Source organism: Anas acuta, chromosome 4 (genome assembly GCF_963932015.1).
Source record: "Anas acuta chromosome 4, bAnaAcu1.1, whole genome shotgun sequence".
In the NCBI taxonomy this organism is placed as follows: domain Eukaryota; kingdom Metazoa; phylum Chordata; class Aves; order Anseriformes; family Anatidae; genus Anas; species Anas acuta.
Window position 1 is genome coordinate 27,025,118 of NC_088982.1, and position 17,078 is coordinate 27,042,195.

The following is a 17,078-nucleotide window of genomic DNA, read 5'->3' on the forward strand; positions in this document are numbered from 1 at the left end:
TGCTTCTCTATGAGGAGACCTGTGAGCAGCTAATAGCAAAGGACAGGACCCTGTACAGAACAAGCTGTGCAGCGGAAGCTTGGAAATAGTTCTTAAACTTCTGGGAAAGAAGGAATATCCAGATGACAAGGTACCATGATTTCTATTCCATAGGGCAGGTCCCATTTCTACTAGCTATTGTAAACCAAGGAAGATGTATAACTGAAGAATTATGTATAGAAATTGAGGCTTCAGTTGCCTTACAAAACCTCTAATGTCCTCAGAAGATGCCTAGGAAAATCCTTTTGCATTGACAGGACATGAGGGGGGAAAGAAATGGAGTTTGGGGCTCCCAGTCCTCTGTAGTCAGTGTTTAGGTACGTACTTAAGCACTCCTAGAAGTACAGTATGGACTTCTAGCTTGTAAAAATACACAAGATGATAGATACAATGTCTTTTATTTTTACAAAAAAAGCTGGTAAAAGATGATGTAAATAAAAGTGTAATGCACCACTAAATAAAACTACTTATTCCCCCCCTGTAAATACTTATTAAATAATTAAGAACACCATCTACAGTACCACAAAACCATCAAAATAATTCAATTTTATCAGGGTCAGAGAAAAAATACAGTGATTATGGATGTGCCTTGACCAGTTACAGAGCTTGTTAGGATAACAACTACTGTCAGCAGTCCAACAGCGTGCACAGTGCCTTCAATTAATGCGTTTCAGCATAATTACATTTCTAGTGGGGTCCAATTCCCCCAAAAAGGCAGAGCTAAGAATTCAATTCTACATTCTAAACTCTGGAATTAGAGCCCATTTAAAAAAAAATCACAGTGGGTAAGAGATGTATATAAAAATACTGGGTGTTCCTTTCAAATCACAGGAATTGTGGGACTACATTCTTTTTTATTTTTTTTGTTTTATTTTTATTTTTTTACAAAATGCTATTGGTTTCAACAGAATCCAGTTTGTTTTATGCTACAGACTTTGACACTGAACTATGAGTATATTGCCTGTTTGCATGGTTTGGTAGTCGGTCTTTTTTTCCTCTATAGTCCCAATTCCTTAGGCTTAAGTTGAGTCATGAAGATGCATGTATGTGCATTCAAACTCTTTGAACCCTGCAGACTGCTCAGACTGCAAGTCATGTATGTGACTACCACCAGGGAGAGCTCCCCTTCCCCTCATAGCTTTATACACCTACTGTCTTAACAGTGCATTGCACAAATTTACAAGAAAAATACTGTTTTTGCACTATACAGTTTCTAGAATATATACAGAATAAAATAAGTTAACTTCTAGTGAGAATTGCTGATGGGCAGCATATATCTTTAATATACATTTTAAAGTCTCTGCAGGCAGCTACTTTTTGGTTAGTTGTTATCAATATTTGTAACATAAGCACTGATCAGAGAACTGAGCAGCATTCCAATAAAGTTAACAGATATATTATTTCTTTTAGAAACACTGGGAAATCCCAGTTTAAAATATTATTAAATGTCCTAACATTTACACACTATGAGGATTAGATCTAATAAAATAAAATTTCTTCAAAAATAATCTTGCAGCTCTTTTAAGCATGCTCTGAGACCTTATTTAACAATCATCCATACCTTCAAAAAACAACTGTCACGTAGCCATACATTCCAACTCACACACATCATTTCCTTGTTACAGACAACAAATGCAAATAAAACATTGAGAAGTGAACGGTTTTTGCAGTCAGAAGTCATCCTGCTCGTGTTCGACCGCACATTCTTCATGACGTTGCAAAGTGTCTCAATAGGTATTAGTTGATGATTATATCTACTGCTGCTGGAAAGCCACGAAGCATTGCAGGTCTTCAGCCAAAATAAACCAGCCTTGATTTTAGCCTCATCCCACCTGCAGCATTGGTTCAACCTTTAGAGGCTGTTACTGCAAACACCATTTATAGTTCTGTTACAACAGAAAATAATGCATATGTATGCATTACATTTAAGCCCTTTTCCTTTCACGGAGTTTTTATACATATATTTAATAAAAAAAATACTACTGCCACACAGCTACTGTGTAGAAAGAGCAGTCAAGTAAGATGTTAACTACAATTTTTAGATCTTTCCTTCTGATGGAACAATTTCTTCTTGTGATGGAACTCTGTCATATTTCAGGATTGCTGGAACGTATTTTTTAAATTCTTTCTTCCTTTTTTTTTTAATGAAAGGTGCTCAATAATAGTTTGAAGTGTCCTCAATATCAGTTCTTTTCTAACTGACAGCTGTTCAGAATCCAGTGCTCACAAGGTTTACTCCTGGTTTGATTTTCCCTAGAAGCCGACAGGACTGCACCATGCGTAGAGACTCTCGAATTTCTAGATTAAGTTCCATCAGCTTTGAGCTGGCCTCTGACATATCTTGGTTGGAGCCTACTACTGCAAAGCTGCCAGTTTGACCAAGTGTCTGATGACGGAAGTATATGTGCAACAGTGTTTGGATTGGGTCATCTTCAGAACTGCCAAAGATGTCATGGGGCCAAATGGATCTGTGAACACACAATTTGTATTTAAACATTAAAACATGAAGTATTTAAATATTTAAGAGTTCTTAAAACAGATGTCTGAACAGAAGACATACTAAAACACAAGAGGAACATTTCTTCTGTAGAGTCCTAGGAGTTAACGGTATCATTTTTCTCAAAGACAAATTCTGAAGAACAAATATTACTAGAATTGCCTTTTTAAAATCACAAGATGTATATGAAGAAGTAATGAACAGTAATGAATCAACTATTCTTGTTCTTTCAGTAAGAACATCTAGCAAGAGCTGAAAAAAAAATTGGAATAGTGCCTATCCCTATCTTTTAATTTAAAAGGTCCATTAGCAAACTCAGGCCAGAAAGCAAAATCCTTATGCATTTACCTGAAAGCCTTGACCTGTGCTACAGCTGACACAAACTCCTTGCTTCTCAGGGTTTCAATGAGAGAGTGAATTGCTGTTTCTGTGCTAGCTTGGGAAGCCTCTGCAATTTCAATTTCTTCGATGCCACTGTCAGATGCAGACTCGGCCTCTTTCAGACAGGTCTCCAGGACAGCAAGTTCTTCAGACATGTTTATGACCTAAAACAAATGCTAGAGTGAGCTTTTCTAGTTTAATTATATTTTTAGCCAAATTAACTTTCAGCAGATCAGAAACATACATTTTTCCTCCTTGATGTAATCCTAAATGAGATACAGAAGAAGTAAATCCAAATATTTGCTTCATTTGTTTACGAATACAGCTAGTTTAATGGCCCAAGTACTTATGCCAGGTATTTGGGCTTTCCTTGATGAAGTTTCCATCTTAGTCCTTTTAAAATTCATTTTAAAAAGTACATTTTTCTCCTTATATCATTTAACGATGATTAAATTGACAAGAAGAGTTAAACACTTTGGAAAGTACAATAGAAACTGTGTTATTACAAAGATGACCTAAACATGGAGGAAAAATCTGGAAGACTGGTAGCCCAGCAGAGTAACTGTAATGCAGCCAATGTATATAATAGTATCTTTGGCTTTAGTTCCAATGTATGAGTAAAAGACAAGGGCATACTCAGAATATGATTTACAGCTGACTTGGAAACTCAGGCAAGAAATGGAAGTGAGGTGATGCTGACCTTCCATAACATCCTCTACACAAAATGAACTCACTTATTTGCAGCCTCTACAAGAATCTGGAGATCTAAGTGAGGAACATCCTTTTTTTTTTTTTTTTTCTCCTAACGTACTCCTAAACCAAAGACTTGGAGCCCTATTTTTTGTCTTCCTCCTTACTACATCAAGCAAGACATTTTTTTTAAATGCTACCTCTCTTTATTGCATTACAGTTCCAGGGGAGAATGTTGAAAAGACATTAACAGCAGCATAACTCACTCAGATTAACCTGATTATCATCACACATGTACCACGTGTGCACAGCTGAATGACGCATTTCACTTCTAAAGTTAGTACACCTAAAAATCAAGCCCAAGACATCCGGGATGCATTACTAACTACGCATGGGCTGGGGGACTAAGGCTGCAGTGAAACTGAATGGTGGCTGATGTGATGCACTTATGCAATCAGTTGGTAGTAAGTTACTGTGCTTGTAACAGGAACCACTGGGGTGACGGAAAAGGGCTTCATTACAGAGCTCTGTTGATTGAATTTGATGTACCTTGATTGCAGCTTGATTAGAATACACCAGGAATGCTAGTGAAATATTTAAAGTCCTGGACTCCCTGCATTCACATCTATGTAAGGGCTTTCAGGTTGTACAAAAATCAACAAAGATAATTGAATGTCTCAAAAAATTCTTGCAAGTTCTACTTAAATCTATTATTAATTGCTTATAAAACAGCTGGTACCCTCCTTCAGCTCACCCTAAAAAGATGTCCTGCTGATGAACACATTACCAAAATGCATTTTAAATGGTTTAGCTTTGAAATGCCAACAATAAGTAGCTAAATGGTGTGATTTGCCTTACCTCTGCTTCTTTTTTGATTGTGTTTACTTGGCTGATAAGTTTGCAGTAGGCTTGGAACAGAAGCAGCAACTGGAAATGCAATTTATATAGCCTCCGACACAACTCCAGCTCCTACAAATGTAAACAGTGTTATTATAATCAGGAAGTGCCAAACACCTACAGTCCAATACAAGAAGCAATAAATGACAACTTCAGTATAGAATGTGCAAAATTAAAAGTAGTTATTTGGTTACTGAAGAAAATGCCAAGAAGATTTGCAAGCTAATGTAGCAAGAAGCTAATGAAAAGCAGATGAAAGCTTCATCCAGTTCTAGATTTATAGGTAGCCTCTCTCACACAGGTTAAAAGTTTACTTTTTAATAAGTAGTCACATTTCCAAAAAGGAACAAAAAAAAGTGATTCAAGAGGCACTTTAAAATGTCATGTTTCAAGACAGAATATCATACATCCCTTACTTCTAGTGTTGAACTTTTACTGCTATAAATTCAAGAATATCCAAAAGAAGTAGCTGTCATCTCTAAGTATGCAATCTTTCATAAACACTACTATATGTAAGCATAAGTCTATAATCTGGTCTTTAGCTTACACCTGCCTGATGGAATAAGAGCGAAATATTTCCATTCTTGGATGTAAGAACAATGTTTCCTTTGTGAAACAGAGCTCTGTTTCTATTTTAGAAAATACAACGACATATTTTAAGGAAACAAAACAGCACAGTCTTGCTTCCATTTTTATGCATCTAAAACTAGGGGAGGTACAGACTGTTAATACTGCTTTACATACAGACATAAAAGCTAATTCTAATGGAATAATCATCTCTAAGGTTCTACTAACTACAGGATCCTATTATCTACAAAGAACCAACAGTTCAATGCGTTAGATTATGCAAAACTGAAGCACACAGCATTTTTGTAATAGTCTATGACAAGACATCACTACGTCACAAATGGACGAGACAGATGGAGACCAGTTGGTTGACTGGCATGGTTAAGTATTTGATAAATCAAGAACCATCACTTACTGCTAGAATTTCCATTTGCTAAGCAAGAAGATGAGCAGGTCACAAAAATACAAAGGAAGAAAAAAGATCAAGAATTAGTGTAGGAAATCATTTTAATTAGGGTAAAAGATGTCCCAGGCAAAATGGAGGATGAAATACAAGTAATATGCTCCAAATATACCCTTAACAAAAAGAATTAACAGACTGAAGTGAAATTACCAAGCACTCGCTCCTGTAACTAATAATAGATAACATTGGCTTTGTTGTCCCACAACAGGAGAAACATACTGCACCTTACAACCCTTCCTGAGCCTTTACATAGTGTATAATCTTCAACGTATGCAAAATTAAGAAATCAAAAGCAAGGATGTTTAGGTCTGGATACATCTTCTTGTTCTGTAGCACTATAGTTTAAGCTTAGATAACGCTTTTTAAAATTTGCAATGTTAATTTGAGATGCAATGTTAATTTGAATTCTGATTTTTTTTCTTGTTTGAACTTTTGTCTGAACTTTTGTTTTCTTGTTTTTAAGATTTTAGATTAGAAAATTCTTCATTTTGCTAAACTTTATTATTAACATCTCATTGTGACAGTTTTTTGGCTAAATTGCACTTGGTTTTACAAGCAATTTCAGAAAAATGTTCGGGAAAGGGACAGGGAGTGAAAGCATCAGAAAACATATTCCTCAGGCTAGAGACAGGAACATAATTTCTGTGCTTTGTACAGCTTGAGCATATTGGTGGCATTTAAGCCATGTGCAATGGTCACACGTGTATGAAGATGCAACTGATTCCAGCAGGCAGAAGCAGTTAAGCTTTATTAAGCACATAACTATGCACTATATATATAATAATTTATGGTGTGCTTAATAAACTATAAACGTGTATTTTTGTTCTGTACTCTGTGCTGTCATTCACACAGCACAATTATATAGGCATAAACTCTTGATGCACTCAACATTGCAAAGAGATAAGATCTTGAACTGCTGAAGTTGACAAGAATTTTATTACTTATTCCAATGGAGCACAGAGAGTCAGACTTTGAGGAATGACAGGGTCATTTTTTTTTTTGTTTAATAATATTCAACATTTGTTTATATTTGTTTAATAATTAGTCATTAAGTCCCAGTATTCTTCAAGCCAAGTCTCAGTATTGCTGTAAAGCCATAAATAAGCCTCCCCCAGTCACACTGACAGTTATTCTAAAAAATCAAGAGAGATTTCTCCTTAAGACTAACATTATGCTGCTTCAGTGACTTTCACATAATACTCGACCAGTTGTCAAATAATCTGATTTTTCTACCTGCCAGTCCTGTAAGAACAGTGTAGCCTGTGTCCAGATGCATTCTTTCAGGCCTGCATGTACGTACTAATAGCAAAAATTCAATAATTAGGTTTACTTGCAAGACTGCTGGTAATACATGAGCCAGAACAGAATTCACCTCACTATTCTTAGCTGTGTTTACCACAGTGCTAAAAATTAGTAATAAAACCTTATGTTGTTAATGAATGAAAAATATGTGTTGAATGAAGCAGCCCTGCAGCCCTGCTTTCCTGAGCCAGACAACACTTAAATATTTTTAGCATTAACTGGTTGACTGGATAGACTTAGCACGCTCCATTTACAAACACTTTTGAAACAATGCTCTTACACTTGGTAACTTCTCAATCTCCGTGAAGTCACTGTAAAATTGTTGTGAATAAATTTCTCACTAATGTAAGGAGTACATGTTTATGAAGCAGAGTAACAGGACTCAGCTTCCTCAATGGATACTATAAGCTAAAATGGTTTTCAATGAACCTGCAGTGCAAGGAGCACATAAAGAAAAAATTGCCAGCATGCCTTACAGGCTAGAACTGAAACAAAACAAAACAACCAAAAAACAAATCCAAAACAGAACAAAACAAAACAAAACAAAAAAAACAACAAAGCAGGTCCCCACAAATAATCAGTAAGAACTGGTCACCCAGCACCTTTTCTGAGGCTGTCTTTAAACACTGCCGAATTGGGGAGGAACAGACAAAACTGCCTCACCGACTGCTGCATACTTTCTGTACGAGCTGAATGAAAGCCTGCATGTGGCTTTCCCTCCCTTTCTTGTTTTGTCTCACTATATAGTGGGAATAGTAGTATTTAAATCATGGTAATGTCTTAACAGTTTCTTAGTGTATCTAAGCAACATTCTGAACTGAAATACACAGAACTGAATACACAGACTGAAACGCATAAATGCTGCTTTTTAAATCAAAATATAGAACGTGTACTGTTTTGTAATGCTGAGTGTTGTTACATATTTCTAAACATGTGCCAGTCAGTATACGAAGATGTAAACCAAGCGTAAAATATACCAAATGTTGTGATCATAGGCAAAGCAAAAGCCCTTGCAAGTGGTAGCTAGCAGAAACCTAACTGACTGCATTAATGAGTAAGTTTGACTAAACAAAAGGAATAATTTTTTTCCTTCCTTAGCCTGAATTGGGGATTTTGTCAAAATGTCATTGTGAAACTGTGAGCTAGCCTGCTATCTGCAACTCTTTCTTACATGTTTCACTGTTCTTATTACAGGCAGACGTGAATGGCAGATTCCTTGCACATACTAATGGCAGGTGTTGGATCTGCTTTTTTTAATCTACAGTGTCAACATGATGCAGCTATTGTTTAAACAAAAAAGCCCTGGTCCACTTAGGGAAAAGCTGTCACTTACTATAGCAATTAGTAATGTTAAACATAGATGATGTCATGCAAATACATACAAAATATCAAGCTAATAGTAACAGGTCACTTCACCTGTTGTTGTTAGATGACAAAATGTTGACAAAAATGTTTCATGAAATTCCTGCGATACTGCTACTTTATTCCTTGTTCTTTTCCACCCAAACTACAGCTCCAGAAAGGTCATACATATTTATATAGTACTAATTATATTAAATTTGGTAGAGGTTTTTGGCTAGACAATTTATCTGAGCTTATAAGCAGAAAGCTAATCTTTCTTCTGCTAGAAACAGCTGCATAAAAGTGGACTTGCTGGTACACAGATGGTATCTAGTCTGCTTATCTACTCAGTGTTATTAAGCCTAGAACTGAAGACTGGTCGCCAGCTTTTATTAAAAACAGCCCATTTTATTAGACCACTACTTCATAAGAACCTGAGTTTCCAAAAGATAGTATGATAACTGAAATGAAAAGCTTTTCATACATTTTTAATCTCTCTGCAAATGTTGGAGTTTTTGTGCAACAGATATAAGTGTGTTTTTAACTCTCATATCCACAGACTCACAAATGAGATAAATGAGATGCACCTACCTGGGCATCTGTGTTAGTGCCATGAATACCATCATCAGTACCAAATGTTCTTTTGCAGTCATCTAGCCACTGAAAAAAAAAAAAAACATAAACAAGATTAAATGTCTTCTGAAATGAAGCAAACAGAAGACTGTGGTAAACCTGCTTAAGACACTTCAGTAAGTCTTGGATATTCTCAGAGTATGTAAGAAATTGTGATATGAAATCAATTGTTCACCAATGTTGTTTCCACTATTGATTTCCGTTCTGATGTATCACTTTGCAGTTTTTATTGCATCCCTTCTGTTGCAAATTTCATGTACCTTCATTATCCCAGACGGGAATAGCACACTTCAAAATAATTTGTGATTAGAGTACTGTTATATGGAAACACAGATAAGGGGGCAGAAAAATGGCATTCATTAAATGAGTTCCTATTTTCTCTTTAGTGGCTGCACAAGGTTTACACCAACATGATTTCCCAGTATTTAAAATATACCACTGATTCAAATTACAGAGTCAGAGTAAGCCTGCTGTATTTCTTGGGACTACTTTCACAACAGCAGGAAATACAGTTCTGTTGTGTAACTAGATGCAAGTGCAGCTTTACTAGATGGAATGAAAAAAGCAAATTCTTCATTGGAAGTTTAGCATTGCCTCTGGTTTATGCAAGCCAGGGAGATGAAGCATTCTCACATTACACAATGTGAACACAGATTCCACCCTCTTCCACAAATACAAGGCTGTATTTAACTTCAATTCCTATAGCGCACAACAAATATTATTAATTTCAGTAGATAATCTCTTCTTCTAGCTTTGAACACTGCGGAAATTTCAAAGTGTTAATGTAAAGCATCTGCAGGATCAGATATGTTCTGCTTGGACAATGTGACCTTGTCATCTCATCTACAGAGTGCTCAGCATCTTCTTCTGTACAGTGAAAACAGCAGCAAGCATGAGGTAATTTGGGCATTACTGAAACAGTAACACGTCATGTTGAGATAAAGTGCAGATTATCCTCTGAAACGAAGAACGGGCTCTATACATCCAAGAAAGAATAATTCAGCATACCATGTGCTTTATATCATAAGTCTCACAGGAAATCTTAGTGACCTTTTTCTAACCTCTGTCTGATGCAAGAAAAAGAAAAATGTGATTTCCCATCCGCTCAATTTAATAAAGGTTACTTAGTGAATTAACCAGGCCTGTGTGCTTATCAAGACGAGAAATGGAATTCTCTAAACACTGTGGTGTCAGCTTCAATTAGAGACATGGATACCGACGTACACAGCAGACCTCATTTTTCTTTTTATCTGACAGCATTCATCGGTAATAATGGAATAGGTTTGCACTGGAACAACTGCAACAAAAACAGGGAAGCTAGTAGTTTTCACACCCTGCCCTTTTAAAATTTTTTAAAATCTTAATACCAGACTCAAATAAAGGCTATGCCCAGAATTTTACGATACATATATAACCCTGTATTTTCTACTACATTTATCTGATTCAGTATCTTGGTCCCTAATATACAAGTCAAAAGCAGCTTCCTTGCCAGGAAATAGAATAGCACAGTGTCACCAGAACATTGACAAAATTGATTTGTTATTTTTTTTGCAAAGAATGTATGTTCAGCACTGCAGAAAGACCTAAACCTTTCTCTTTAGGATCAAAAATAGATTGTGTGACAAAATAATCTTCTTTTTATGTTTGCTTTACACCAATTTGTTTTTCCTCAGGTAACTCCTACAAAAGCGTAGGGTGAAAAATGTAAGATAGGGAAGTTTGTGATTCCTCTTGGTTGGTCTGCCAGATTACCCCTAAGGCAGACACCCCCCCAAATTGTATATTACAGATACCCTTCTTACCTCAGTGCAGAGATAAGAGTTTCAAGCAATTGCAGCCCAAGCCTCTTACTGTTTTGAATTCGATTCACATGAATGGGAATGCCAATACTGTACACAGCACTGATATTGACAAACAGTGTCTATTATGGCAAATTTTAAGTAACAATTTTTCATGAAGGTTAATGTTAAGATTTTTCCCGTGGTCAATTCCAGACGATACTAGATGTGAATTTTATTTATTTAAATGTTTGTTAATTTGTATGTACCTGATTAGACAATATCCCAACCAGCATAGTATGATAATTTTCTGCATGTTTCTAAGAAAAAAAATGAGGATTTGCAACAAGCTCATTACGTATTTTGCCTTAATACTTTCAGATTAAACAGGATATGTGTCACAATTGGTTGAAATTACAAGAAAAAAATTAACTTGAGAATGTCTCTTTCAGTCATTCCCTATATTCTGTTCAGTAGGATAGAGTAAGAAAACAAGTGAAACATCTGAGAATTAGTTCTGGAGGACACTTGGTCTACATATAGTATGTAATACACACAAAAATTGAGGACTAAGAACTAAAGAAATCTTTCTCCATGGTACTGCTTCTTTCTATTTATGAATGATTAAAGAAAAAAGCTGGCAAAATGCTCTCAGCTATTTCACAACTCCTTTGATCCAGAGAAACCTTTTTCTTGCTCCAGTCATTCAGAAATACTGTGGCAGAAGACAAGCTGACTACAGAAACATTACGAGACGCCCTTCTGACAGCTTCACTACAGAAAAAAACATTCTTTCACAATGACATAATGACAGCAGCCACCAAACTGATATCCAAAGTAAAATAAAATGTAAATAAGCTCGTAAGATCCAGCATGGATTTATATTTGTATGACACATTGCAGAGCAAAACTAGTTAAAAATAAGTGAATTCACAGCCATCTAAAAGACAAACAATTTCAACTCATCACCCTTTGAGACAAATAAACAAAACAAGACTATTTCTTATTGCCAAGACAAACCGTAGGCTAAATGAGGAGTACACATAAGCTGAACTCCTCAATGTCTGGAAGGCCACTGCTCCACACACCTGACTTCCTCTCTCATTACTCTGCCTCAACCTTCCTGTCTATGTTGCAAATCGGTTAGCCTCAGTTGGGCTCTCATTAAAATGAGGAAAGAAATACATAGTTTTCTTACAGGACTTATGCACTGGAGGTTGTCAAACATTAAATATTATATGGAATAAGGTAATCTTGGTCATTAGATGAGGGCTTTGTTTCTGATTAAGTCTAAATGGCAAAACATAGCTCATTATATCAGACCTCATGAATTAAGTCTCCAAACAAATTGTTATTGCTAAATAGCAGGGCAAAAAATGCAGCATCTCTTCTGTAGAAGTACTGGCTTGGGTCCTAAAAGCAGTTCATCTCCATTAACACAATGCTGTGTGGTATGCTTTAGCCTTGGTTTTGAGGAAACTACATTTCCACAAAAAAAAGTAGATGGCTTTTCTAGTCAACAGATCAGCTGTCAGCAAACTTTACAAGGCACAGGCCGCAGCTTCTTAATAATCTCAGTGCAATCAAGAAACAGGGAAACACTTGTCCTGCAAAACACAGCTCTGCCAAGATGCCATGACTTAGAATTCTGGTTCTGTTCTGCATCACTCAGACTTGCCTGCGTGGCCACTGTCACTGCCTGAGATAGGCTGCTGGCATCAGTAATAAATTCCTTCAAATGCATGTTTAATTTTCCTAAGGATCATTTTCTCTCTACAGCAAAAGCCTCATATATTCTCTCTCTGTAACCTGCAAAACAGATTGTAGATCTATGTTTTCTTTTGTTTCTTGAAATAGAAATCTTACCTGTTTCAGTTTTCTGACGTTATTATTTTCCTTCCTAAGCTTCACACAAAGGTTCAGAAAAAAAAATACATATACTGTTGCTACAGAAATTTTCAACTTTTAAAATTTTTGTTTCTTTGCACAAAAGATACTACTGCTAGCATATACCTTGAAAACTAAACATGTTTTTCTAAATAACTGATATAAATGCCAGTTCAAATGGCATCCAGTTCCAGGATGAGAGACCTAATGTTGCTTGTTAAACCCCTGTTATTGTCAGTGGAGTCAGTCAATATAAAGTCATCTAAAGACCTCAGCTGAGCAGCAAGTTGATATCTACATTAGGATAAAATACATTGCTCTCTTTTGGTTTCTTTTACTCTATTGACTTGATCCTTGAATACCATGGGTGTTAAGGCACTTCATTGGCATACGGATAACTATCTATACATGTCTTAACCTGGAGGCGAATACCACTCTGCCAGCCTAATCAAGAAAGCTGGTACTTTCATAAGAAAAATAAATATATATATATTCATGTTAAACATTAATCCTTTTTCCCAATTCTAGCATGTTTATGCAATGTTATATATTCCAAGTCAATTCCAGAATTACATGCAACAAAACCAAGTCACACGTAACAAGAAAAAGGAACAGGTTCAGGTTACACACAGAACAGTATTAAGAAACAGGATTTTAATTCAGATTTTATACAGTTTACTTGAGGTATCTGTGTTGAGGGATAAAGATCTGGAACAATTCCTCAATGAATATGTTCTAGTGTTTTTTGGTTTGATATACAAAACAGACCCACCTGTTCTGCAGCCTCTCTTTTGACATTATAGGTATCTAAGTGTTCTTGGAGCTCGAGAACGCTGAACTTCAATGTTTCTAGCAGGCCACAAGACATTAGCTGAAAGATAAAAAGTCAGATAGCATCTGATTATAATCTATATAGTCCAATATTTAAATAATTATATAATATGAAATTTCAAGGCCACACTTGGAAAAAGCTATCAAACTAAAATCAGTTAGATACATACTCTGAATTAGTGCTGGGTCAGCTCAAGCAGTGAACTGTTTTGACCCCCAAATAAGGGCATTACCTAGTCAACAACTGAATGAGCGATTTCAAAGGGGTTTCTAGCTTTTTCAAAAAGAAGAGTAATTTCTGTCAGACACACAGCTAGCATAAATAGGATAGTCTCTGCAACAAGAAAAGCATATTGCTGGATTTCTCCTGTAGCAACCAGTGAGCATCCAGTGAGACTTACTCCCCCTTTTCAATATGCAAACTATACCACCAGCACAGGCTTCAGCCTCTACAAGCCAGGAACTGTCAAAGCAGAAACTGTTGGATATTTGAAGAACTTTCTACCACTAGTGAATTTCCCCCTTTTCTTTAGTTTCAAAATCTCTTTTTTTCCCCTCAGGCTCTGCTACCTCAGCTTTACTGTACACCGTTTCTCCCTGGAGCTGTTTTTCCGCTTAGTTTAGGTTTTCTTATTAATCCTTCACCTATTGCTTCCCGTAATAATCATGCCATTAATACGGTGCTTTCTTGCTCACACTGGTCACCCCTTGCACACATTAAGAGTCCTGTTCTTATCTCTAATCCCTGGTGCCTGGTACCTCTTGATTAGCTTGCAGGTGCATGTGCAAGGCTGTAATTAAAAAATTGTGGCACAGGGAGTGACAGCATCCCCAGTTACTCTGTAGGGTTGGGAATGATGCTAACATGTATTTCCAAGTGCTCCAAGACTATTGCTCTGCCACCACACTAAGACACTCTACTCCCAGCCTCAATGTCCACATCAGCTGAAAGGCAAATTATGGCTCTGTGGCACAACTCCAGTCTGTACTCAACGTGTGCAACAACATAGAAATGCAAGGAAAACACTGGGCAGCCAGAATCAGCAAGAGGACAGAATCACTTGTGAACCAGTGCTTTGAGGTTAACGGGACATCCTTCTGCTGAAAACTACTTTCTGAATGATTCAAAGGCCAAAATTGAATCAAATGTCACTCTTGCATGCATGACTAGACATCACAAAATCATCACCCCATGTTAGAGCAGGGGCCATGAGTGGCCATGAATGAGCAGCAGAGACCAAGTGTTAGGGACTGACTGCAGTCTCCATTCCCGTTCCCCTCCGCCTCTCGGGGGGGAGGTAAAAGAGAGTGGTTGGGGGTAAGGTGTTTTTAGTTTGCTTTTAGTTTCTCACTGTTCTAGCCCACTAGATAGGTTAAAAATTATATTAAGCTCCCTATGCTGAGTCTGTTTTGCCCATAACGACAACAGGTGAGTGGTCTCCCTGTCTGTATCTCAACGCTTTAGCCCTTACCATCATATTTTCTCCCCTTTTTCCTTTGGGCAGGGGAGTGAGAGAGCATTTGTGGTAGAGTTCAGCTGCCGAGCAGAGTAAAATTATCACACACTTGTGTATACTTCTATATATGTATATATTGTATTATGTGTAGCATTATATATACATACATACATAAATATACATATATGTACACACCCATGCTGTTCTAAATATGCACTGGTATAGCTATTCTTATGTCCTCTTATCCAAAATAAAATTTCTTTTTCGGTTCATTTATAGTGCTTTTAAAGTGGCATAAGTTAAAACATATTATGCCTGGTTCCCTTGAAATGCACTGTCCTTATCATGCTCTTTTAGTTCCCATATTCCAAAGTAAGAGCAAAAGAGCAGAGATGCCCCTTAGCAACAAGGAAAAAAGCAGGTCAAGAGAAGAGCCTAATACTGGGGCAGGCCAAATATCAATCTACCTCAGCCTCCCATCTGACAACAGCTAGTAGCAGCTGCTTAAGGAAGGGCGAAACAGGGCAAGTACGTGGTGAACAATTTGCTCATTTGTTCCAGAATGCTTTCTTAGCCTCTAACAACATGTTGCTGTATGTATTCAAAAATCTACTCAGGGCTATTTCTTTCTTGAATTTGTTTAGTTGTTTTTTGAAGACATGAACACTATGCTATAAAGAAGCCTGGGGTTTCAGATACTGATTATGAAGAACCACCTCTCTTTGGTTTTGTGTGTTTTCTAAGCCACTGCTGGCTTAATTTGATCCCTTTCAACATCAAATACGGCAGCTATACAAACATTTATGTACAGCTAACATTATCTCCTAAATGGCTGAAAAATCTTGCATACTCATGTCTTTCTTATATGGAAGTCATTCCACACATCTCATAATCCTTCTGATTTTTCTTGAAACCATTTCCAGTTCAACACTATTATTTGGGAGCAGGGGACAAGAACTACCTAAAACATTCAGGATGTAGGACTATCAGGCATATGTACATTAGCTTAATGATGTATTTTGTTTTGCCGTCTCTTTTCTTAATTACACTAGCAGTTTTGTTTTGTTTTGACTGCCCCAAAACTTTGAGCTGGTTTCTCACATCAGTATTTATTATAACCCAAGATTTCAACTTGCATAACAACAAACCATTCAAAGGTTTCATTACTTTTAGTCAGAAAGTCTTTTTCAGGCATCACAGAATATGTGCACAGACAACACAAAAAAGGCAATGATGCTACGGGGTAAGTGGTTTTTGAACAAGATGAAAAAAAGGGATACAGAATAAATATGAACAAGCAAGAAAGTTGAAGAACAGCAAGGGAATTTAAACAATATCTAATCAGTTTACTCACTGTTAAAGCTGGAGGTTTTTTATGGGTTGTGGGTGGCTTTTTTTTTTTTTTTTTTTTAAGAAAATGTATTTAATACTTTTGTTTTCAAGTGCTTAAGATTCATAGTGCCAATTAATATTTTAATTCCTTTCTAATTTTATTTATTAAAAAGCATCCTTTTTTTTTACATAATTGTTCAGATAATGTTTCAATTACCGATATGAGCACAACCTTTCAAAAGGCAAAAATGTATCTAACATTTTATTCAAACCTTTGACAATGTTCCCAAGCATTGCTGTTTTTTAAATGTTAAATCATCATTTTATATTTTACATAAAAATGTGTAAGTAGACTTGTATTAAGTATTAAATTTGAGATTTTTACCGTTTCTGCATCCACAAAGACTGTTGGGCATTCTGAACACAACATCATCACTTCCAGTGAACTTTTAAATTTCTTTCCAATGCGTTGTAGACTTTCACCAAGAAAGCTGACCGAATCATTTGTTATAGCAACAAACTTCCTTTGAATGCTCTAGAAAGCGAATCAGAAAAAAAAACACATTAACTTTATAGCACTATTCTCCTCATACGGTGTTTCAGATTAAGCATTTCATGGCCAATTTCCATTATGACAGCATAGTTTTAGACATTAACATACAAAGTAATATATAATTCATGTATTTATGTAAAACTAGCTCTAAAAAAGTAATACATGAGTAAGTAAAAGAAAACAGCATGTAACTAAGAAGATAATTATTCCTTTCATATCCGGTTCTTTAACATCAGGATATCTCAATGACTACTTGTCTTTGTGCAGTACAAATAGTAGTTCCATTGATTTTCAAGTGCTTGTGTTCCAGAAGGTTATACAAAGAATTTTATGAGTCAGGGTAAGACCTGTGTAGTATCATGTGTGTCAAAAACTGTCACCTGCAAGGTGTTTCACCTTCTTCAAAAATCAGTCCTATGTATAACATGTT

The 17,078-nt window shown here is 36.3% G+C and overlaps 1 protein-coding gene across 10 annotated transcripts in view; it reads right to left on the reverse strand.

Moving 5' to 3' along the window:
- Nucleotides 1–420: 420 nt before the first annotated feature.
- Nucleotides 421–17,078, reverse strand: part of FRYL (FRY like transcription coactivator) — a 153,709-nt gene continuing 137,051 nt past the window's right edge. For 8 of the 10 annotated variants that reach the window (XM_068680301.1, XM_068680302.1, XM_068680297.1 and 5 more), the window contains 7 exons: nucleotides 16,481–16,630; nucleotides 13,248–13,346; nucleotides 8,769–8,837; nucleotides 5,487–5,504; nucleotides 4,466–4,576; nucleotides 2,885–3,081; nucleotides 421–2,507 (listed from right to left, as the gene is read on the reverse strand). In XM_068680301.1, the coding sequence (XP_068536402.1) occupies nucleotides 2,249–2,507; nucleotides 2,885–3,081; nucleotides 4,466–4,576; nucleotides 5,487–5,504; nucleotides 8,769–8,837; nucleotides 13,248–13,346; nucleotides 16,481–16,630 (903 nt within the window). In that variant the 3' untranslated portion in view covers nucleotides 421–2,248. The remainder of the gene's footprint in view (nucleotides 2,508–2,884; nucleotides 3,082–4,465; nucleotides 4,577–5,486; nucleotides 5,505–8,768; nucleotides 8,838–13,247; nucleotides 13,347–16,480; nucleotides 16,631–17,078) is intronic. The other 2 variants (XM_068680298.1, XM_068680296.1) reach the window with 1 other exon arrangement.